This window comes from Ranitomeya variabilis, chromosome 3 (assembly GCF_051348905.1).
Source record: "Ranitomeya variabilis isolate aRanVar5 chromosome 3, aRanVar5.hap1, whole genome shotgun sequence".
Classification (NCBI taxonomy): Eukaryota; Metazoa; Chordata; class Amphibia; order Anura; family Dendrobatidae; genus Ranitomeya; species Ranitomeya variabilis.
The window spans coordinates 255,213,083-255,237,605 of NC_135234.1; the positions used below are offsets into that span (position 1 = coordinate 255,213,083).

General features: G+C 48.0%; 2 protein-coding genes across 8 annotated transcripts in view; one reads left to right on the forward strand and one right to left on the reverse strand.

Moving 5' to 3' along the window:
* The window catches only part of NAV1 (neuron navigator 1), a 205,512-nt gene that overhangs the window by 173,485 nt on the left and 7,504 nt on the right, over positions 1–24,523 (reverse strand). The window lies entirely within an intron of this gene.
* Positions 16,415–22,637, forward strand: LOC143815798 (uncharacterized). Of its 3 annotated transcripts, none has more exons than XM_077295405.1 (4): positions 16,415–17,950; positions 20,252–20,383; positions 21,237–21,455; positions 22,442–22,637. In XM_077295405.1, the coding sequence occupies exons 1-4, from the start codon at positions 16,555–16,557 to the stop codon at positions 22,462–22,464; spliced, it is 1,770 nt and encodes a 589-aa protein (XP_077151520.1). In that variant the 5' UTR covers positions 16,415–16,554; the 3' UTR covers positions 22,465–22,637. The 3 variants fall into 3 exon arrangements, with proteins under 3 accessions (XP_077151520.1, XP_077151521.1, XP_077151519.1); XM_077295406.1 differs by lacking the exon at positions 22,442–22,637 and having other exon boundaries at positions 16,415–16,738; positions 17,495–17,950; positions 21,237–22,036; XM_077295404.1 differs by lacking the exon at positions 22,442–22,637 and having other exon boundaries at positions 16,417–17,950; positions 21,237–22,036.

The window sequence follows — 24,523 nt, forward strand, 5'->3', positions numbered from 1 at the left end:
GCACCCGGCAATATGAAGCCTCTCTCAATCTCAACAGTACAGCATTCATAAAAGTCACCCAACTGTATTATTCCTGTTTTTCATTAGATTTCTACTAAATCACAAAACTCAGTAATAGCAGAATAGACAGAACACAATGCCAGATCACTTGGAGAAATTGAGTGTTTCATGATCATTAGAATTGGGATTTTGCCACACCAGTACACAATGCACCAGTGCCATCCGTAAAGGTATTAGGCCTCATTCAGACAGCAGAAATTTTTTTCCCTCGGATGCAAAAAACAGTCTGATTTTTATCAGTGTTTTGGATCTAAATACATCAGTATTTGGTCAATGATTTATCAGTAGGGAACATGGTGGCTCAGTGGCTAGCACTGCACCACTGGAGTCTTGGGTTCAAATCCCACGAAAGGTTGCTACCAGTTTGTGTGGGTTTTCTCCCACCTTCCAAAGACATTGAGATTGTAAGGCCCAATGGGGACGGTGATAATGATTCTTGTAAAGTGCTCCTGAACGGATAAGGGAGCACAATAACAAGTGATTCTCTTCTTTCTGATGTAAAGTGCTGCGGAATATGTTGGCGCTATATAAATAAAAATGTATTATTATTTCTGATGCTTCTCCTGCCCAATCCATTTATGATTTTGACAGATCCATAGACTAGTGTGGGTCAAATTCATTTGTCACTTGGATCAAAATTGGGCATGTCGCCATGATTTTTTTGCGAAACAGACGAGCTCTATAAGCTACAATGGGTACATGTTCTATCTATGGAAAACAGACGCCTAAACGAGGCCTTAGGCCATGTTCCCACATGTTTAAAAGGTCAAGCGAAGTGCATGTGATTTCATAAAACTCATGCCCAGTGTGTGTTTGAATACACGGTTACATTTTTTGGGGACGGTTTTGGTGCAACTTTTTACTAAAGGCTTCTACATTTTATTTGGAGGCTAAAAAAAATGCACGGAAAAGAGGTCCTTGCTTTTTTTAGTGCATAATCCTAGCATTTCTGCACTAAAAAAACATTAAAAAGGACTGTGGAAAATCTGCCAAAAAAAGAATAAAAAATGGTTAAAATGCATCACCACATCACGCAAGCAAGTAATAATTAATCAGCACAGAATGCTATCTCCTATTTTGGTGAGCACACCTACAGAACATGTGTAAGAGGCATTAGTTATGTTCCTGGTTGCATTGTAAGACGTGCCAGCTACGAGCAGGCATGGGGTTTGTACAATTTTGTGTTGTAGGCCACACCCCCTCCAGCTAAACTCCACCCACTATTGTAACACATTTCAAATGTGTCGAGATCTGGGAAAAACCGAAAGTGATTCCACAAATATGGTGCAAATGGATTCATACATTCACCAAAATATGAGGTTGGACTTGTGGTTCATACCAAGGTATTTCCCCTAGAGCTCAACTGGATCATGAGTTCTAGTCCCAAGACCAGAAAGTCTCTAGCAGAGATTGTGGCAGAACTTTGTAAGGGCGCTCGCTGAAAAATTGCACCTAGAGTGAATCTTAGAAGTCTAATCCCTTTGGAGCTCACAGCACATACTTTGCAGGTCCTACAGCTTTATTATTGGTCTCTGATAAGAAAGGAGCAGTACCATAATATTCCGCCACCATCTGTACTAGACACTTTCTGGTCATTTACTTACATTGCGCTATAAATCACAACTGGAACAGAAAGCTAGGGCATTATTCACGTTAGTATCTCAGTGAGGATATTGCATCAGTACTTGTAAGCCAACATCTATAACACTACAGAGCCCCATTCTTGGGGCTCTAGAGTCACGGGATCGCTAGATACTTTTAACCCAGATACCTGCAGTACAATCGCTGTACTTCCTGCAAAGTTATTTTGTCTGTAGAACACCCCTTCAAGACTTTTTGGGACATCCATAAGAATAATTGTCTGGAGAACAAAAGGTGAGCACAACAATAAGTGCTGGGTCACACCAACAGTAAAGCATCCTCAGACCACTCATGTGTGGGGTTGCTTTCATCCTAAAGAGTGGGCTAAAAAATGGTATTTAAACATCCCCCAAGGACCATCTTCCCCCAACCATCCAGAAGCAATTTGGTAATGAATAATGACTTTCCATCACAGTGGAGAACAAGGTCACAAGGCAAAATGATAACTAAGCGGCTCAGTGAGTAAGACTCTGAAATTTTATGTCCATAGCTCTAAACTCCCCAGATCTCAATCCCATTGAGAACTTGTGGTGAATTCTGAAAAGCAGGTGGACAAACAAAACAAAAGAAAAAGTGTTATAAACTCCATGTCTTGATTAGGCAAGAATGGGTTGTAATCCCTCAGGATGTGGAGATAGGAGAAGTATCTAATATATAATTGCCTAGAATACTACTTCCTGCAATTTGTGCCAACTTCCGTGGCTTTGTCCGGAGCTAATGTCCTGAGATAATGTCCGGAGCTAATGTCCGGAGCTAATGTCCGGAGCTAATGTCCGGAGATAAGTGACGTCACCAGTGTCCTACACCCAGGCAGAGCACAGGGGCCCCAGGCAGCATATGGGGCCCCAGGCAGAGCACAGTGGCCCCAGGCAGAGCACAGGGGCCCCAGGCAGCATATGGGGCCCCAGGCAGAGCACAGTGGTCCCAGGCAGAGCACAGGGGCCCCAGGCAGCCTATGGGGCCCCAGGCAGAGCACAGTGGCCCCAGGCAGAGCACAGGGGCCCCAGGCAGCATATGGGGCCCCAGGCAGAGCACAGGGGCCCCAGGCAGCATATGGGGCCCCAGGCAGAGCACAGGGGCCCCAGGCAGAACATGGGGCCCCAGGCAGAGCACAGGAGCCCCAGGCAGAGCACAGGGGCCCCAGGCAGCATATGGGGCCCCAGGCAGAGCACAGGGGCCCCAGGCAGAGCACAGGGGCCCCAGGCAGAGCACAGGGGCCCCAGGCAGCATATGGGGCCCCAGGCAGAGCACAGTGGCCCCAGGCAGAGCACAGTGGCCCCAGGCAGAGCACAGGGGCCCCAGGCAGCATATGGGGTCCCAGGCAGAGCACAGGGGCCCCAGGCAGCATATGGGGCCCCAGGCAGAGCACAGGGGCCCCAGGCAGCATATGGGGCCCCAGGCAGAGCACAGGGGCCCCAGGCAGAACATGGGGCCCCAGGCAGAGCACAGGAGCCCCAGGCAGAGCACAGGGGCCCCAGGCAGCATATGGGGCCCCAGGCAGAGCACAGGGGCCCCAGGCAGAGCACAGGGGCCCCAGGCAGAGCACAGGGGCCCCAGGCAGCATATGGGGCCCCAGGCAGAGCACAGTGGCCCCAGGCAGAGCACAGTGGCCCCAGGCAGAGCACAGGGGCCCCAGGCAGCATATGGGGTCCCAGGCAGAGCACAGGGGCCCCAGGCAGCTTATGGGGCCCCAGGCAGAGCACAGTGGCCCCAGGCAGAACATGGGGCCCCAGGCAGAGCACAGTGGCCCCAGGCAGAGCACAGGGGCCCCAGGCAGAACATGGGGCCCCAGGCAGAGCACAGGGGCCCCAGGCAGAGCACAGGGGCCCCAGGCAGCATATGGGGCCCCAGGCAGAGCACAGGGGCCCCAGGCAGCATATGGGGCCCCAGGCAGAGCACAGTGGCCCCAGGCAGAGCACACACCAAATCGGAGGCCGAGGGGCCCCGCCAACCAAATCGGAGGCCGAGGGGCCCCGCCAACCAAATCGGAGGCCGAGGGGCCCCGCCAACCAAATCGGAGGCCGAGGAGCCCCGCCCACCAAAGCGGAGGCCGAGGGGCCCGGCCCCGCCCACCAAAGCGGAGGCCGAGGGGCCCCGACCACCACATCGGAGGCCGAGGGGCCCCGCCCACGAAATCGGAGGCTGAGGGTCCCCGCCCACCAAATCGGAGGCCGAGGGTCCCCGCCCACCAAATCGGAGGCCGAGGGTCCCCGCCCACCAAATCGGAGGCCGAGGGGCCCCGCCCACCAAATCAGAGGCCGAGGGGCCCCGCCCACCAAATCGGAGGCCGGGGGTCCCCGCCCTCCAAATCGGAGGCCGAGGGGCCCCGCCCACCACATCGGAGGCCGAGGGGCCCCGCCCACCACATCGGAGGCCGAGGGGCCCCGCCCACCAAATCGGAGGCCGAGGGTCCCCGCCCACCAAATCGGAGGCCGAGGGTCCACACCATCCAAATCGGAGGCCGAGGGGCACCGCCCACCAAATCGGAGGCCGACGGGCACCGCCCACCAAATCGGAGGCCGACGGGCCCCACCCACCAAAGCGGAGGCCGAGGGTCCCCGCCCACCAAATCGGAGGCCGAGGGTCCCCACCCACCAAATCGGAGGCCGAGGGTCCCCGCCCACCAAATCGGAGGCCGAGGGTCCCCGCACACCAAATCGGAGGCAGAGGGACCCCGCCCACCAAATCGGAGGCCGAGGGTCCCCGCCCACCAAAGCGGAGGCCGAGGGTCCCCGACCACAAAATCGGAGGCCGAGGGTCCCTGCCCACCAAATCGGAGGCCGAGGGTCCCCGCCCACCAAATCGGAGGCTGAGAGTCCCCGCCCACCAAATCGGAGGCCGAGGGGCCCCGCCAACCAAATCGGAGGCCGAGGGGCTTCGCCAACCAAATCGGAGGCCGAGGAGCCCCGCCCACCAAATCGAAGGCCGAGCGGCCCCGCCCACCAAAGCGGAGGCCGAGGGGCCTGGCCCCGCCCACCAAAGCGGAGGCCGAGGGGCCCCGCCCACCACATCGGAGGCCGAGGGGCCCCGCCCACCACATCGGAGGCCGAGGGTCCCCGCCCACCAAATCGGAGGCCGAGGGTCCCCGCCCACCAAATCGGAGGCCGAGGGTCCCCGCCCACCAAATTGGAGGCCGAGGGTCCCCCGCCCACCAAATCGGAGGCCGAGGGTCCCCGCCCACCAAATCGGAGGCCGAGGGTCCCCGCCCACCAAATCGGAGGCCGATGGTCCCCGCCCACCAAATCGGAGGCCCACCAACCAAATCGGAGGCCGAGGGGCCCCGCCCACCAAATCGAAGGTCGAGGGGCCCCGCCCACGAAAGCGGAGGCCGAGGGTCCCCGCACACCAAATCGGAGGCAGAGGGACCCCGCCCACCAAATCGGAGGCCGAGGGGCCCCGCCCACCAAAGCGGAGGCCGAGGGTCCCCGACCACAAAATCGGAGGCCGAGGGTCCCTGCCCACCAAATCGGAGGCCGAGGGTCCCCGCCCACCAAATCGGAGGCAGAGGGTCCCCGCCCACCAAATCGGAGGCCGAGAGTCCCCGCCCACCAAATCGGAGGCCGAGGGGCCCCGCCAACCAAATCGGAGGCAGAGGGGCTTCGCCAACCAAATCGGAGGCCGAGGAGCCCCGCCCACCAAATCGAAGGCCGAGCGGCCCCGCCCACCAAAGCGGAGGCCGAGGGGCCTGGCCCCGCCCACCAAAGCGGAGGCCGAGGGGCCCCGCCCACCACATCGGAGGCCGAGGGTCCCCGCCCACCAAATCGGAGGCCGAGGGTCCCCGCCCACCAAATCGGAGGCCGAGGGTCCCCGCCCACCAAATTGGAGGCCGAGGGTCCCCCGCCCACCAAATCGGAGGCCGAGGGTCCCCGCCCACCAAATCGGAGGCCGAGGGTCCCCGCCCACCAAATCGGAGGCCCACCAACCAAATCGGAGGCCGAGGGGCCCCGCCCACCAAATCGAAGGTCGAGGGGCCCCGCCCACGAAAGCGGAGGCCGAGGGTCCCCGCACACCAAATCGGAGGCAGAGGGACCCCGCCCACCAAATCGGAGGCCGAGGGGCCCCGCCCACCAAAGCGGAGGCCGAGGGTCCCCGACCACAAAATCGGAGGCCGAGGGTCCCTGCCCACCAAATCGGAGGCCGAGGGTCCCCGCCCACCAAATCGGAGGCAGAGGGTCCCCGCCCACCAAATCGGAGGCCGAGAGTCCCCGCCCACCAAATCGGAGGCCGAGGGGCCCCGCCAACCAAATCGGAGGCCGAGGGGCTTCGCCAACCAAATCGGAGGCCGAGGAGCCCCGCCCACCAAATCGAAGGCCGAGCGGCCCCGCCCACCAAAGCGGAGGCCGAGGGGCCTGGCCCCGCCCACCAAAGCGGAGGCCGAGGGGCCCCGCCCACCACATCGGAGGCCGAGGGTCCCCGCCCACCAAATCGGAGGCCGAGGGTCCCCGCCCACCAAATCGGAGGCCGAGGGTCCCCGCCCACCAAATTGGAGGCCGAGGGTCCCCCGCCCACCAAATCGGAGGCCGAGGGTCCCCGCCCACCAAATCGGAGGCCGAGGGTCCCCGCCCACCAAATCGGAGGCCGAGGGTCCCCGCCCACCAAATCGGAGGCCGAGGGGCCCCACCAACCAAATCGGAGGCCGAGGGGCCCCGCCCACCAAATCGGAGGCCGAGGGTCCCTGCCCACCAAATCGGAGGCCGAGGGGCCCCGCCAACCGAATCGGAGGCCGAGGGGCCCCGCCCACCAAATCGGAGGCCGAGGGTCCCTGCCCACCAAATCGGAGGCCGAGGGGCCCCGCCAACCGAATCGGAGGCCGAGGGGCCCCGCCCACCGAATCGGAGGACGAGGGGCCCCACCAACCAAATCGGAGGCCGAGGAGCCCCGCCCACCAAAAGTAAGTGCGCCCCCGGGTGCAAAAGTAAGTGCGCCCCCGAGTGCAAAAGTAAGTGCGCCCCCGGGTGCAAAAGTAAGTGCGCCCCCGGGTGCAAAAGTAAGTGCGCCCCCGGGTGCAAAAGTAAGTGCGCCCCCGGGTGCAAAAGTAAGTGCGCCCCCGGGTGCAAAAGTAAGTGCGCCCCCGGGTGCAAAAGTAAGCGCGCCCCCGGCCCCGGGTGCAAAAGTAAGCGCGCCCCCCAGTCCCGTGTGTGAAAAGTGCTGCTGTAAAGCTGGTAGCGCTGTTCAAGCACCATGTATTTCCTTCAGGAAATGCCCATCTAATATATAATTGCCTAGAATACTACTTCCTGCAATTTGTGCCAAGAAAGAACATACCAATATACATAGTTATTGATACATATTATTTATTATTTACATTATTGTTCTTAAGCAAAGAACCGTTGTTGTGGCATTTGCCACAACACGCAAAGTTGTTGTCTGATGTCTTTCATCACTCCCCTCATAAGCATGTTCATGGATCCTGTGTAACTGTACCTTAAATAACAAGAATTGTCAAGAGATGGTGAGTGCAGCCATTTTTTGTTCTTTCTTACTATTATTTATTAATTGTATTATTCTTACATTTGAATAAATAAAGTATATATGGATTCTAGACTCCCGATTCTTTAGAATCGGGCTGCCTTCTAGTGTAATTTATATATTTATCTATCTGTGAAAAACACTGAGACACATTGATGGTAAAAATGGACAGACGGGCCACATACTGATGACACAAAATATTGCTGACACCAGTACCATTTTTTTCATGTACATGTTTTAACAAGGATGTTGGATGTCTGAATAATGCCTAAAAAGAACTGAAGCAGCAAACTTTGTGAAAAGCAAAATTTGTGTCAGTCTCACAACGCTTGGCCATGACTGCACCACACTAACTGCAGCAACACAGGCAAATCACACCACGTAAAATGGGGAGAACGTCTAAGACTTCGACAAATGATATTATATTATATATATTATTTTTGATGTAACCCCTTCTCATGTACAGCACCATGGAATTAATGGTGCTATATAAATAAATAATAATAATAATAATAATATTATTAATAGACAAATAGCAGAGAAGCTGAGAAAGAAGAAAGCAAGAAGCACAGAATAGCACTCTATACAATAAACGTGTAATATAAAAACCCAAACCTATTGGAATGAGGAAAAAAGAGAAGCACAAATACAAATAACTAACAGATTAGGACGGTGACAGAAAGAAAAAAAAAAGCTCAACTGGGAACAGACCAGAAACCACAGAGACGTTCATAACTGTTCATTATAGATGTCATCTAAAACTATCAATACTTAGGTCCCCTGGAGAGTTGGCAGGTTAAAAGAGTTGACCTATCCTAAAAATTACCGTTTTTAAATACCGTAATTCACCAACATGCCTACATCCCTCAACAACCCATTAAAAAAAGCATACTCCTCTTAATAATCTGTCTGACTGACTGACCAAGTTGTTGGAGCATAATTATGACATGGTGGGGATATCTGAGACGTGGCTGGATGAGAACCATGACTGGGCTGTTAACTTGCAGGGCTATAGCCTGTTCAGAAATGACCGTACAGATAAGCGAGGGGGAGGTGTGTGTCTATATGTAAAATCGACCTTAAAACCCATCCTGCGTGATAATATAGGTGAATTTAATGAAAATGTGGAGTCCCTGTGGGTGGAGATAAGGGGAGGGGGAAAAAATAATAAATTACTGATAGGGGTTTGTTATAAATCTCCAAAAATAATGGAAGCAATGGAGAATATCCTCGTAAAGCAAATAGATGAAGCTGCGACTCAAGGAGAAGTCATTATTATAGGGGACTTCAACTACCCTGAAATAGATTGGGGAACAGAAACCTGCAGTTCCAGCAAAGGTAATCGGTTTTTGACAACTATGAGAGACAATTACCTTTCACAGCTGGTTCAGGACCCAACAAGGAGGGGGGCACTGCTAGACCTAATATTAACCAACAGGCCAGACCGCATATCAAATATAAGGGTTGGGGGTCACTTGGGGAATAGTGATCATAAAATAATAAGTTTTCATGTAACCTTTAATAAGATGGGTAGTAGGGGGGTGACAAGGACACTAAACTTCAGGAGGGCAAATTTCCAACGGATGAGAGAGGATCTTGGTGCAATTAACTGGGACGATATCCTGAGACACAAAAATACACAAAGAAAATGGGAGACGTTTATTAGCATCCTGGATAGGACCTGTGCACAGTATATACCGTATGGGAATAAACATACTAGAAATAGGAGGAAACCAATATGGCTAAATAGAGCTGTTAGGGGCGCAATAAGGAACAAAAAGAAAGCATTTAGAGAATTAAAGGAAGTAGGTAGTGAGGAGGCATTAAATAAATACAGAAAATTAAATAAATTCTGTAAAAAGCAAATCAAGGCAGCAAAGATTGAGACAGAGAGACTCATTGCCAGAGAGAGTAAAAATAACCCCAAAATATTCTTTAACTACATGAATAGTAAGAAACTAAAAAATGACAGTGTTGGCCCCCTTAAAAATAGTCTGGGTGAAATGGTGGATGAGGATGAGGAAAAAGCCAATATGCTAAATGACTTTTTTTCATCAGTATTTACAAAAGAAAATCCCATGGCAGCCAATATGACTAGTGATAAAAATTCCCCATTAAATGTCACCTGCTTAACCCAGCAGGAAGTACAGCGGCGTCTAAAAATCACTAAAATTGACAAATCTCCGGGCCCGGATGGGATACACCCCCGAGTACTGCAGGAACTAAGTACAGTCATTGATAGACCATTATTTTTAATCTTTAAAGAGTCCATAATAACAGGGTCTGTACCACAGGACTGGCGTATAGCAAATGTGGTGCCAATATTCAAAAAAGGGGCAAAAACTGAACTCGGTAATTATAGGCCAGTAAGTTTAACCTCTACTGTGGGTAAAATCCTGGAGGGCATTCTAAGGGATGCTATACTGGAGTATCTGAAGAGGAATAACCTCATGACCCAGAATCAGCACGGGTTTACTAGGGACCGCTCATGTCAGACTAATTTGATCAGCTTCTATGAAGAGGTAAGTTCCGGACTGGACCAAGGGAACCCAGTGGACGTAGTGTATATGGACTTTTCCAAAGCTTTTGATACGGTGCCACACAAAAGGTTGTTACATAAAATGAGAGTAATGGGGATAGGGGAAAATATGTGTAAGTGGGTTGAGAGCTGGCTCAGGGATAGGAAACAAAGGGTGGTTATTAATGGAGCACACTCGGACTGGGTCGCGGTTAGCAGTGGGGTACCACAGGGGTCAGTATTGGGCCCTCTTCTTTTTAACATATTTATTAATGACCTTGTAGGGGGCATTCAGAGTAGAATTTCAATATTTGCAGATGACACTAAACTCTGTAGGGTAATCAATACAGGGGAGGACAATTTTATATTACAGGATGATTTATGTAAACTAGAAGCTTGGGCTGATAAATGGCAAATGAGCTTTAATGGGGATAAATGTAAGGTCATGCACTTGGGTAGAAGTAATAAGATGTATAACTATGTGCTTAATTCTAAAACTCTGGGCAAAACCATCAATGAAAAAGACCTGGGTGTATGGGTGGATGACAGACTCATATTCAGTGGCCAGTGTCAGGCAGCTGCTACAAAGGCAAATAAAATAATGGGATGTATTAAAAGAGGCATAGATGCTCATGAGGAGAACATAATTTTACCTCTATACAAGTCACTAGTTCGACCACACTTAGAATACTGTGCACAGTTCTGGTCTCCGGTGTATAAGAAAGACATAGCTGAACTAGAGCGGGTGCAGAGAAGAGCGACCAAGGTTATTAGAGGACTGGGGGGTCTGCAATACCAAGATAGGTTATTACACTTGGGGCTATTTAGTTTGGAAAAACGAAGACTAAGGGGTGATCTTATTTTAATGTATAAATATATGAGGGGACAGTACAAAGACCTTTCTGATGATCTTTTTAATCATAGACCTGAGACAGGGACAAGGGGGCATCCTCTACGTCTGGAGGAAAGAAGGTTTAAGCATAATAACAGACACGGATTCTTTACTGTAAGAGCAGTGAGACTATGGAACTCTCTGCCGTATGATGTTGTAATGAGTGATTCATTAATTAAATTTAAGAGGGGACTGGATACCTTTCTGGAAAAGTATAATATTACAGGGTATATACACTAGATTCCTTGATAAGGCGTTGATCCAGGGAACTATTCTGATTGCCGTATGTGGAGTCGGGAAGGAATTTTTTTCCCCATGGTGGAGTTACTCTTTGCCGCATGGGTTTTTTTGCCTTCCTCTGGATCAACATGTTAGGGCATGTTAGGTTAGGCTATGGGTTGAACTAGATGGACTTAAAGTCTTCCTTCAACCTCAATAACTATGTAACTATGTAACTATGTAATATGCCGACGTTTAGGTTTGGGTGGTCCCTATGGATTTTGGAAGTCTTTTTTGTGGTGTATTATCTATCTAACCTGCCCATTACGTTAGTTCTTCTCTTCCTTCCTTACCTACACTCTAGGATAATATTTCATTACTTTTGTACAGGCATTAGTCACTGTTTGATATGGAGATGCCATCGAGTGTTTTTATAAATCTTTTGGATATTTAATACACTGAATTCCTGGAGAGGTTTAATTTTCCAATTCGGTGTCACTTGTGGGTGTTTCTGCTTTTTTGTACACCTCAGGCGGTCTGTAAATGCAACATGGGGTCCAAATTTGAGCTCTCAAAATTAAATAGCGCTCTTCCCTATTGGAGCCCTGTTGTGCGCCTAAACAGAAGTTTGACACAGATGGGGTATCACTGCATTCAGGAAGAACAGCGTAACAAATTAAGACATCCATTTTCTTCTGTTACACCCTGTGAAAATTACTAATTCTGAGCTATAAGATTTCACTGGAAAAAAAAAGTAATTTTTCGTTTTCATAACCAAATGTTACAAAATTCAGTGAAGCACCTAGGAGTACAAAATGGTCCACACACCCCTAGATGAATTCCTTGTGTGGTCTAGTTTCCAAAATGTAGGGGTTTCTGCTGTTGCGACATCTCATGGGCTCTGCAAATGCAGCAAGGTGTCAGCGGTCAATTTCAGCTAAATTGGCGCACTAAAATTCAAATAGCGCCCTTTCCTTTCTGGACCCTACCGTGTGCCCAAACAGCAGTTTTTGACCAGATTTGGGGTATCACTGAGTTTGGGAAAAATAGTTTAAAAAATGTTGGGGTCCATTTTATCCTGCTACCCCCTGTGGGTTCACTTGTGGGGTTTCTGATGGTACTTCAAGGACTTTGTGAATGCAACATGGCGTCCACAATCACAATTCCAGCCAAATTTTCACTGCGAAAACCATATAGTGCTTCTTCACTTTTGGAAATGGAATGAGCCCAAGCAGCAGGTTCACCACCTATGGGACACGTTCAGGAGAAATTGAGTAATAAACTGTTGGGTCAATTTTTTGTTATTACCCCATGAGTAAATAAAAAACTAAGTATTTTAGTAGAAAAAAGTAATTTTTCATTCGACTTTGCCTTAATTCCTGTGTAGCACCTGAAGGGATAACACATTTCCTAACCGCAGTTTAGAATAATTTGAGGGGTACATTTTTTAATGGTATCACTTTTAGGACTTTTCCAATATATAGGCCCCTCAAAGTCACTTCCAATTTGAATAGGAAAAAAAGATTTGTAAACTTAAAATGCTAAATTTCTGCTATATTTTAACACTTCTACCATCCTAACGAAATAAAAGGACATTTGAAAAATGGTGACAAAATTCACCAGTTATTATCAAGCTTCTCAATTCTGAGGTAAAAGCAGACGGGAGGAGGGAGGAGCTAGAGGCAGAGCTCCTCCCCTTTTGTCTACATAGTAATTGTATCCATAGCAACTGCCATCTCCTGTCTCAATAAGGGGGAAGGCTGTCTTAATAGATTTTACTTGAATTGAGAATTTTGATAGTGACTGATCAATTCTGGCAGAGAAAGAAGCAGATTTCCCTGATAACATATATCACAAAGTTGATTACTTTCATGTGTACTATAGATTTCTGAAATAAAAATTATAACGACAGTTACACTTTAAGCTTACAGCTAGTGATGAGCGAACGTGCTGGGTTAAGGTGTTATCGAGCACGCTCGGGTGCTAACCGAGTGTCCTCGATGTGCTCAAATAATATGTTCGAGTCCCCTCGCCTGTATGTCTCGTGGCTGTTAGACAGCTGCAACACATGCAGGCTTGCCTAACAAACAGGAAATCCCTGCATGTGTTGCAGCTGTCTAACAGCCATGAGACAAGCAGGCGCGGGGACTCAAATATATTTTTGAAAAACGCCGAAGACATTCGATTAGCACACGAGCATTCTTGGATGATACAAGAATGTTAGCTTATCACTACTTACAGCTAAAATCCAAGCACCTTTCAGCTAGCTCTACCTTTGTCATTGGTGCCATTATGCTTCATGACTGCTGGGTCCTCTCAGAGTTATCTATCAACCAAATCCACAATTTTTCAAACTTGAGCGCCTGGAAGACAACTCAACATTTGATCCTGGGTTTTGTGACTGATCGCCATGTCTGTTCCTCTAATAATGTCTACGCTATGCCCTGCGATCCTGTTCTGCACCTCACTGGAGCTGACACCCTATTGCTGCACTAACACTACCCCTGGACTAACATCCCATGACCTGCCAACCTTGTACACTTGTTCGGATGTGCCTCCCTGACTATCTTCCCTCTACCCTGCCTTCTATCACCCAGCTAGCTGCCCCACTGCCCTGAAGCTCCATACTCCATCCTCCCCCACATCTACCCAGGCAAACATCTGCTCAGTGAGCAGCAGACTCCTCTCCATCTTGTCTATGGATCTCAGTGTTACCAGCTGCTCATTCATATCCAATGTTTGGACTTCCAAATATACCTGTAGAATGTAAGCCGGCAAGGGCAGGGTCCTCTTCCCTTTGTATCGGGCTGTGATTGTTAGTTTGGTTACTGTAAGTGGTATCTGTAATTTGTATGTAACCCCGTCTCATGTACAGCACCATGGATTTAATGGTGCTATATAAATAAATAATAATAATATAACATGCACCAATCTCAAACAGCAGTATCCACCCTCAAATGGCCGGTCAAGGATTGCTTTCTGCAACTAGATGCACACTGGATGGCAATAATGGCGCACATGTTACACAACACAGCATAAAAAACAAATGACTGTACACACTGAATAAGTATAAATTACACCCGTCTAAACGCCTTGCATCCACTAGATCACAAGTGACACACTTAAAACACCACTTTCTGGAGTGGTGCTTCTAATGTAAGGTCCCTGCACCTAGACTTATACTTACTCGGTCGGTCACCAGCAATTTGTGACCTGCCGGATCACTTCAGTGTGTGTTGGAGCAAGCCAAAGTTCTGGAGAGAGCCTTGTTCTGCTCTCATAAACTTAGAGAGCTTGAGAGCTTGTGACCAGAGATCTTAGAATAGAAGCACCACTCTAGCAATGAAAAATAAAATGCTGGAGTCATGTTGGTGCTTTAAGAAAAAAGACACATGGCCTGTTCACACTTGGGATTCTGAGTTCAGGTGTGTGTTCTGCCTGAATAGCAAACCCGCGTCAGGGCAACATTTTTTTTTCTCTTAAAATGTCCATCGTTCTGAGTGCGACATTTCTGCTCCTGTCTGAACAGATGGACACTTTCAGAAAAATAAAGAAACACAAAAATTTGCAGTCAGGTCGCGACACTGCAGTCTATAGTCTACTCTTTAGGTGTTAGACTGAATCCAATTTTTAAGGGCGATTGAAGCTGAACCCCAAAATGCACTGCAGAAAATCAGTGTGAACATAGTTTTAGGAACACAACACTCACAAACTCGCCCACTCGCTTTTTAAGAAGCTTTACTTGTACTTTCTTGTATAGCCTACAACTTACTGTTTGTTTTATGGCATCCAGTGCATTCTGAAGCTGCTGCTTTTATTTCTCAGTGTTTTCCCACCTGCCATAACTAATGGTGCTGCAGGGTTTGATACAGTATTGTTCTCTGTGTAGCAGTAGTTGGGTAGTAGTAATCAGGCAGCAGTGATAGCTGTGCTGTATTCTGCTCAATGATGTTGTCACGACCAACAAGGTAAAATCCAGCAGACGACAACTTATAATACCTACAACGGGATGGAATGGGGTGAGGAAGGCCCTAACCATAGGCGACGAGGGATGGAGACACCTCCTAAACTCCAAACTGAGCCTGTTTCTAAACTCCCCTAACGTCCTAAGCGGGTCTTCCCCCCCCCCCCCCCGCCACCGTCTCACGCCTAGTCTCTGATTGTCACATCACTAATCCCTGGCTAGTGCACTGGCCGGCAAGGACGCTATCCTCACCACTGCAGATGATGAACAACACAGAGAAAGTGACAAAACACAAGACAGACAGAGGGGAACTTATACTTAAAAGAAACCTGTCACCCCTAAAATCGAAGATGAGCTAAGCCCACCGGCATCAGGGGCTTATCTACAGCATTCTGGAATTCTGTAGATAAGCCGATGTATCCTGAAAGATGAGAAAAAGAAGCTAGATTATACTCACCTGGGGGGCGGTCCAGTCCGATGGGCGTCGCGGTCCAGGGCCTCCCATCTTCTTACGATGACGTCCTCTTCTTGTCTTCACACTGTGGCTCCGGTGTACTGTTGAGGGCAGAGCAAAGTACTGCAGAGCGCAGGGTCTCTCTGACCTTTCCCGGCACCTGCAGTACTTTGCTCTGCCCACAACAAGGCAGACAAAGTACGCCTGCGCCGGAGCCGCAGCGTGAAGACAAGAAGAGGACGTCATCCTATGAAGATAGGAGGCCCCGGACTGGACCGCAACACCCATCGGACCGGACCGCCCCTGGGTGAATATAATCTAACCTCTTTTTCTCATCTTTCAGGATACGTCGGGGGGCTTATCTACAGCATTACAGAATGCTGTAGATAAGCCCCTGATGATGGTGGGCTTAGCTCATCTTGGATTTTGGGGTGACAGGTTCCCTTTAACAACTGTCTCTACTGCAAAGCACCACACAGCAGAGAGTAAGGCACTAGGACCACGAACTCCACGAAAACAGCGGACTGACTACTGCAACCAGAGAGCTCTTTACTCCAAGCTTAGTCAAAATAGATTACTCTATCACTCTATCAGTCAGTGGTCACCACCCACATCAGCTGAGTAGCAATCAAACCAGCTGCCAGCAAGGGAAACTGACATTAACCCCTGATGGCCCGAAAGGAAAAAAGCTACATTTAAATTATAGAGGAACCAGAGCTGCCACAAATCCAAAAATGAATCGTGACAGATATGCTCCCCTGGCAGTATGATGGGCACCTTCCCGTGAACTAAGGGAAAGCACATGACTGGGTAAAGCAGATGCCTGTCACAAGTTAGAAGGCATGATGGGCCCTGTTCTTTAATGAGCATTGCCCTTTAGGGCAGTGAGAACGCTAGGCACAGACTCACATGTACACTAACAACTGAGTGCACAGCATGTGGATGACATTTTTTCAGTGATATTTTGTATTGCATCCCTTCAGTTATAGTTAGATGCTAGACCAACACCTACTTTGCCTATCCTCGCCTTCACCATGTCCTGGTCCTGGGAAAAGTTCACAACTCTTCTGGTTTTGGCTTACAAATACTGTCCAAAATAATGGCATGTAAATAGGGACTGAATGGAATGTGTCTAATTACAGGTCCCAGATGGGAACTAAGGCTCAGAGGCAGCGGTGTCCTGTAAACAATGGCAGGCACCGCACTGAATAAGAATGGTGCCTCTGACTGCGGTGCCTCTTGTCCTCACTGGTTTCCATGTTATTGAGTGTTGTCCCTACACACAGTTTAATAGTTATAAGGGGGCGGTGCTTTGACATGGTTGCGGGCCAATCATTATGAGTGACTCACTATCCCTTCCCCCCCCCCTTCATGTTAATGGGCTATATAACGCTGGGTTATTTTCCTCTCCCCCTCCTTCCCTCATTTTCAGTGGGTCCCGGAGGTGCTTTTGTGCTGTCCGGATAGGAAGCATGGCAGACCCTCTTTTGGAGGCCCTGCGGTCTAGAATTGACAAAGAAGGTGAGCAGTGGTGGCTGTCCCTGGTTGCTGGACTCAATGCTCATCCCTCCAGCCCTGCGGGAGCGCTTTTAGCGCAACCCCCAGCAGCAGACATTCTCCTCACAGCACCCACAGTCAAACCCTCTGACCCACAAGTAGTCACTCACCAGGCGACGACAGCAGTCGACGGGCGAGGAGGCAGGCGGTCCGCACGGCGTTCCCGCCCTCCTGCACGCCTCAGGGAGAGCTCTCCTGTTCTGACAGGAAAATCACGACAGTGCCATGATAGGAGTAGACGCCCGCCCACAAAACTCCCGCCCTCACATCAGCTCTCAGCTATAGTAGCAGGGCCCTGCAGCAGGAGTGATTCACCTCAGGCAGTATTAACCCCTTCTGCCCTTCCCAGGCAGCCACAGCAGGTACCGTCCAGCCCTTGTAATACAGCTGTCATTACTGCTGTTCATTCTGAAGCCCCACATTCCAGCTCTGTGCCTGCTGTGATTGCTGTGGGGGGAAATCATAGTACACAGGCTTCAGGCTCCTCACGAGAGCAGATTAACCCTTTGCCTGTATCCACTAAAGATGTTGCCTCACAAGACTTACAAAAAAGTGTAACTTCTGTACATGATATAGTGTCAGCAGCTGGGGTTTTACAACACTTTTCTGCCCCTGCACAAGTTCCTCAGCATTATGAAGCTTTAACACCATCTGCCCCAATGTTATTTGACACTCAGCTTCATTCACAGCGTTTACCAACTGTTATTACTACCCCCATAGGTTCGCAACCGCAGCATGACAGTACCTTAGTGACCCATGCTCATGTTACACATTCGCACGAAAGAAGACACGACAGGCGTAAGCGCCGTAGGTCGTACTCAGCATCTTCCTCGTCCCCTCATTCACGCCGTAGCCACCGTACGTCTGACCAGCATAGGAGGCGTTCGGTTCACTCACATAGGAGATCAAGTTCACGTAGATATGCTAATTCTCGGTCCTCGAGGCGACGCTCACCATCATCTTCATATGAGATGTCCAGCGAGTCTGCGAGTCCTGATAGAGAGATTGGACCTGCCCGGGTCAGAAGAGAGTCTCAGGCAGCATCAAGGGTTTACAGCCCGGTCGAGCAGTGTGCACCTCCCGGGGCTTCAAGCCAAGGTCTCAATTTTTCATCTTCGTCTGCTGGAGCCGGAGTTCCTCCATCTATGGGAGTCCCTCCTCCAGTTGTTGGTTCTGGTGAGTGTTCATTTTCAAGCGTTAATTATCCTGATAGTACTACTTTAATGGCCGTTTTTAAAGCAATGTTGGATCAAATTCCAAAAGTGAATTGTCGTGAAAAAGAGGATTTAAAAATTAAGTCACTAGCCAGTGTACATAAAGATGCTTTTTATTGTGGGGTTAGCGCTCTTGGTTCGCATGTAGATGATGAAACAAAAATTAAGATCTGGAAAAACGAATATTTCGATATTTGGTCTTTGATTTCAGTAGATCAGCACACAGTAGATAAAGAAAGACGACCAGTTGAGAGGGTTTTTGATAGGAGTAAGCAAAAAGTGGCAAAAACAATAAACAATTGGTTACAGGCTTTTGCAGTATTAGGGTGTATTATGGGGCAAAAGCACCCCGAACGCTGTTCTGAACTATTCATCTATCAAGATATGATTTACAATTCATATAGGGCATATGGTGGTACGGCCTGGTGGAGATATGATGAGGAGTTCAGGAGGCGTTTGGGTATTCAACCTGAGTTAGGATGGGGGGTAAAAGCCACCGATGTTTGGCTCCGCCTTATGTTATCTCAGAAACAGCCCCCCTTTCCAACATCGACTGCTGGACACACATCAACAGGCACCAATTCAGTGGTCGTACGCAGACCCGGAGCCTGTTGGCTTTTTAATGAAGGGCATTGCCGATTTTTCGGCTTGTGCAAGTTCAAGCATGAATGCTCTGCGAGCGGGGGGGCCCACCCCGCCGCAAAGTGTACTCGTCCGGCAGGAAAATTACCATCCAAACCACAGCAAACCGATCGCAAGGACACCGGTGAGCGTAACCGCGATGGGCCCATGGCTAAATCGGTACCATAAAAAAGATGCAGCTGGGCAAATTCGTTTTGGTTTTACGTTCGGCTTTTTTATTCCGTTTAAACTCCAACGTACAATTTCTTTTTCCAAAAATTTGAAATCTGCAGCTTCCCATCCTGATGTTGTTAGAGAAAAAATTTCAAAAGAAGTATCATTGGGTAGAATGGCTGGGCCTTTTTCATCCCCGCCTTTTCCATATTTTAGGGTCTCCCCTTTGGGGGTTGTACCCAAAAAAGAACCAGGCACATTTCGAATGATTCACCACCTGTCTTATCCTAAAGGTGTCTCCGTTAATGATGGTATACTGCTGGAGGATTCTTCAGTAGCATATGCATCATTTGATAAAGCAGTAGTAATGGTCCGAGAGGCAGGCCCTAGAGCCTGGCTGGCAAAAGCGGATATCGACTCTGCTTTTCGGTTATTACCGGTTCATCCCGATTGTTTTCACCTGTTAGGCTGTCAAGTAGATGACCAGTATTACTATGATATGTGTCTCCCTATGGGATGTTCTATCTCATGCTATTATTTTGAGCTTTTTAGTTCCTTTTTGGATTGGGTAGTGCGTTACGAGACAAGCTGTAATGCTGTTACGCACTACCTGGACGATTTTCTTTTTGTGGGACCAGAGGATTCTAATCTATGTGCAATTTTAATTAACAAATTCAAAGAAATAGCGAGTGACTTTGGTATACCGTTGTCTGCGGAAAAAACAATCGGTCCTGTTCAAAAGTTAACATTTTTGGGCATTGAGATTGACACAGTTTCCATGGTATTTAGATTGCCATCTGAAAAAATTCAAAAAATCTCGAGTTTAATTCAAGGTTTTAGTGCAGTTCGTAAGGTAACATTGCAACAAATGCAATCTTTGTTGGGTTTATTAGTTTTCGCCTGCAGAGTCATGCCGGTAGGCAGAGTTTTTTCTCGCCGGCTGTCTTTGGCTACCAGAGGTGTGTCAAACCCTAGTCATAGACTCCGTATTACCAAGAGTATGCAGGCAGACCTGGAAGTTTGGAAATCTTTCCTGCAGACGTACAATTGTCATACTTGCTTTATGCCAAAAGAGGTTTTTAGCCAGGATCTCCAGTTATTTACAAGCGCAGATTTTTCTTCCGGTTTTGTCGTGGTTTTTGGTGATCAATGGTGTAAAGAAAACTGGCCTACATCTTGGCGAACTCTAGGTATTTGCCAGGATCCTGCCTTCTGTGAAGTGTTTTCAATCGTTCTATCTGTCGACCTTTGGTTTGACAGTTTAGCTAATAAGAAGATTGTTTTTCAAACTTCACACCCAAAAACCGCACTTTGCATAAATTTTATGTCTTGCACGTCCCTTCCAATCTTATGTCTGCTTCGCCGTCTTGCATTGTTATGCCTCAAATATAACATATGGCCTCGGGCTCAACAACTTTTAGTCTCTGATAACAGATTGTCTGACATGCTACCACATTTTGATTGGCAGGTTTTCAAGAACAGTTTTCCCAGCGCTCAACCGGTGGGCTTGCCTTGCCCCCTTTCTCTTTGGGAAACAGTGGCGAACAGTTGATGCCTCTGGTCCGTTCTTCAGTTGTCCCATCAACATGGCAGTCTTACGGTAAGGCATGGGAAGAATGGTGTTCATTGATACGTGGGAGGCCGGTACACTTGTCTGATCAATACAGATTACAAGTTACAATCGAATTCATTAGTCAACTTTTAGACAAAGGTATATCTGGATCATCGGCGCAGCAACGTTTATCTGGTTTAGCTTTTTATTTTCAGTTGTTAGGTTGGGTTGATGTTACTAAAACATTTCTTATCAGACAGGCATTGAAAGGGTGGAAGCGGGTGCAACCAAGTCGTGAATGTAGGCGCCCCATTTCCTTATCTCTCCTTCATACCATTATATGTTCAACTAATGAGATATGTTCTTCTCATTTCGAGTCATTATTATTATCTGCTGCATTTGGTTTAGCCTTTTTTGGAGCTCTTCGCATCAGTGAGCTCGTTCCTCAGTCTAAGAGTAGTTTGGAGGGAGGTTTATTGTGTGACGACGTGGTCCTAGTTAAAGACTCATTACGCCTTCGCCTCCGCAAGTCTAAGACAGACCCAGCAGGCAGAGGTACTTGGCTTTTGTTGCATCGCTATTCTGGGCAAGTTTGCCCTGTTCTTTTAATTATCGCCTATTTAGAGGTCAGACGTTTCGGTAGGTTTTTCCTTGTTCATTTAGATGGTTCGCCGTTGACTAGGTATCAATTTCAAGCATTATTCGGCAAGTGTTTAACAGCATCTGGGGTACCAGTTCGTGACTATGGTACCCACTCATTTCGAATTGGAGCTGCGACAGAGGCGGCTAAAGCAGGTTTGCCCGATTCAGAGGTACAAAGGATCGGCAGATGGCGATCAGCTTGTTTTTCAAGGTATATTCGTCCTGATCTATTAATTTAATCTTGTCATCTTCATTCCAGGTTCGGGCAGTCCAACTGTGTGGCTGTTAGGCCACTCCTACATATTTTGGGCTGGTCAAAGGGCTGAATTCCGCCCAGGCGGTAGGAACCTAGGCTTTCGAGGCCTGAATTTTTCTTGGCGGGGGATAAAAGGCTTACAGTGGCCGCAAGTTTTGCCTGAAATAGTGGATATCTCCAAAGAAGCCAGGAGTCCGGTAGTTCTTGTTTTACACGCCGGCGGTAATGACTTGTGTTCTTACAAAATTGCGGAGTTAATAACAATAATGAAGTCAGATATATCCCGTTTTCACAGCTTCTTTCAAGAACTTATATTTGTTTGGTCGGAAATAGTTCCTCGGTCGGTCTGGCATGGTGCCAGAGACGGCATGGCTATAGAGCGCACCAGGAGAACAATAAATGCCCGGATTTCGAAATTTGTTAGGGAAAGGTTTGGTGTTGTTATAAGACATAAGCAATTAGAGGGGGATAACAGAGCACTGTTAAGGCAAGATGGTGTACATCTTACAGATATTGGCCTAGATATCTTTTTATCAGGGCTACAAGATGGAATTGAGCAGGCTCTTTTGTTGATGGGTGGGGGTCGGAGTCATGTGTAAGGACACATGATCCTTCCGTGGCGGGATTTAAAGAAAGGACACATGGGTACGGCTCGTCGGCTGACGTGCCTGTGAATTGACAACAGGGCATTTGGCGGCGAGCGTGGTTAATTAATTTTATGTGCCTTTCTAAGTGGTTAAAAAATATGTTGACAGTTATAAGAAATGAATTAATAAAAGCTGTGACCGACCTTCACCCATCAATTATTGTGTTCTTGTCTTATTCGTATGTTTTAAGGGTTATGTGTGGAGGGATCATGGGTATGCTGGGTGGGGTCTCCGCAGTCTGGCAGGCACCGCACTGAATAAGAATGGTGCCTCTGACTGCGGTGCCTCTTGTCCTCACTGGTTTCCATGTTATTGAGTGTTGTCCCTACACACAGTTTAATAGTTATAAGGGGGCGGTGCTTTGACATGGTTGCGGGCCAATCATTATGAGTGACTCACTATCCCTTCCCCCCCCCCTTCATGTTAATGGGCTATATAACGCTGGGTTATTTTCCTCTCCCCCTCCTTCCCTCATTTTCAGTGGGTCCCGGAGGTGCTTTTCCCACCCTCCCTCCCCTTTTTAATGTTTGTTTTGTAACATTGGTATTTTATTTATTTTAGATGCAAGTCACAGCGGGATTTAAAGAAAGGACACATGGGTACGGCTCGTCGGCTGACGTGCCTGTGAATTGACAACAGGGCATTTGGCGGCGAGCGTGGTTAATTAATTTTATGTGCCTTTCTAAGTGGTTAAAAAATATGTTGACAGTTATAAGAAATGAATTAATAAAAGCTGTGACCGACCTTCACCCATCAATTATTGTGTTCTTGTCTTATTCGTATGTTTTAAGGGTTATGTGTGGAGGGATCATGGGTATGCTGGGTGGGGTCTCCGCAGTCTTACATTTGGCGTTTGTATGAAGATGTAACGAGTTTGCACAGCTGAAAGAGGCAGGGCAGTGAAACGCCGAGTGACCACTTGGCTCTCTAGTGTGGATTTTGTTTTAAATCTCTTCAGAACCAAATTAATTTGTGATTTCTATTTGTGATTTTCCAAATCTGCAGATTCTAGCAAAGCAGAATTGTTGGGAATTCGCATGGCACGAACCCAGCAAAATGATGCCCAGCTAGCTGCCATTTTGCTGGATTTATTTGTGCTAAGAAGGATATGTCATATGGGCCGGGAAGGGGTTAGAAAAACAGTAAACCATGATATGTCACCCCTCATTTGTTCCTGCCACCAGTTTCCCACCGCTCCTCCACTGGCTCCCTATGGTCCCACTCCAGCACCATTCCCCTCTTCTATGTTCTGATATCATAACATGTGGTCATGGCAAAGAGTGGAGACCACCACTGGTTCCTTAGGAAGCCAGTGAGGACCAGCGGGAAGCTGCTTTTTGAACTTCTTCCTGGCCCATATAAATTTACCCTTCCTGGCCTGTACAAATCCAGCAAAATGATGGCAGCTGCACAAATCATATTCCACAAATTATTCTTTACAATTTGGGAAATTCTTTATTCCTAGAAGCAAAAATTAAGAACATTTCATATGTTTTTGGGGGTCAGGAGATAAATAAAATGGCTTTTTTAATGGATAATTTGATTTGCATGAAATGCATTCAAGAGAATCTGTTGAATTTCAATAGTGGCAGATTTGTCAACCTCTAAGAGGTTAACTGAACTGAATATTTCTATGCCCAATGTAATAAAGTAGATTGCGAGCCCCATGGTAACATATGGAAAGGATGACGATCTGTGTACAGTGCAGCAGAATATGTGAGCACTATAAGCAACGTTGAAGAAATATTTCCTTTTGACAATTAATAAGATAAGCATCCAAGTCAGAAAAACATAGAGGGTTGGAGGCAGACCTAAGGCTAGAATATTAACTCCTTCGCGGTGAAATTGCAAAAAAAAAGCAATTCCACAATTTTTTTAGTTTACTAAATGCTAAAACTGCCCCCAAAAAATGTAATTCTGCCATTTAATGATCGGATTAATTTAGTTTAAAGTTTGACAGATTGGCAGTTTATGAACGCAGAGATACCAAATATGTGTATTTTTTTTATTGTTGTTTTATTTTGAATGGGGCAAAAGGGGGGTGATGTGAACTTCTATAATTTTTTTTATATTTTTAAAACATTTTTTTCTACTTGTTAGGTGCTTCAATAGTCTCCTTAGGATCGTCCGATCATTTGTGCTACACATATGATGTTGACCGTCATGCCAACCCATCGGTGCCTTGCAATCATGTGACAGGAGCGGCGATGGGTGGGGTTTGTGACGCGCCTCAAGTAAGCAGGAGTGAAATGCTGCTGTCAGAGATGAACAGCGGCATTTAACATGTTCACAGCGGTGGGATGATCGCAATTCTATCTGCGGCTGCTAGGGGCACATGACAGCTGTCTGAAAAGATTCGGGCTCAGTGCCAGAGCCCGCATCAAATGCCGGACATGGCCTATGACATACCTATACGCCGTAGGTCGTGAAGGGGTTAAAATCCTAAAAATCCTTTTAAAGGGTTGTATGACCCGGAAGACACGGCTAGCTAGCCATTTCCCTTGCAAGGAGCTCTAAGCAGGGGTTTCCTCTCTATGATGTCCACATGCCTTAACATTACAGAAGGACAAGGGATGTCTTTATGAGAAAACCCCTTAATGGTTTGACTAAAGCAATTACCAAATCTACATTGATGCACAGGAA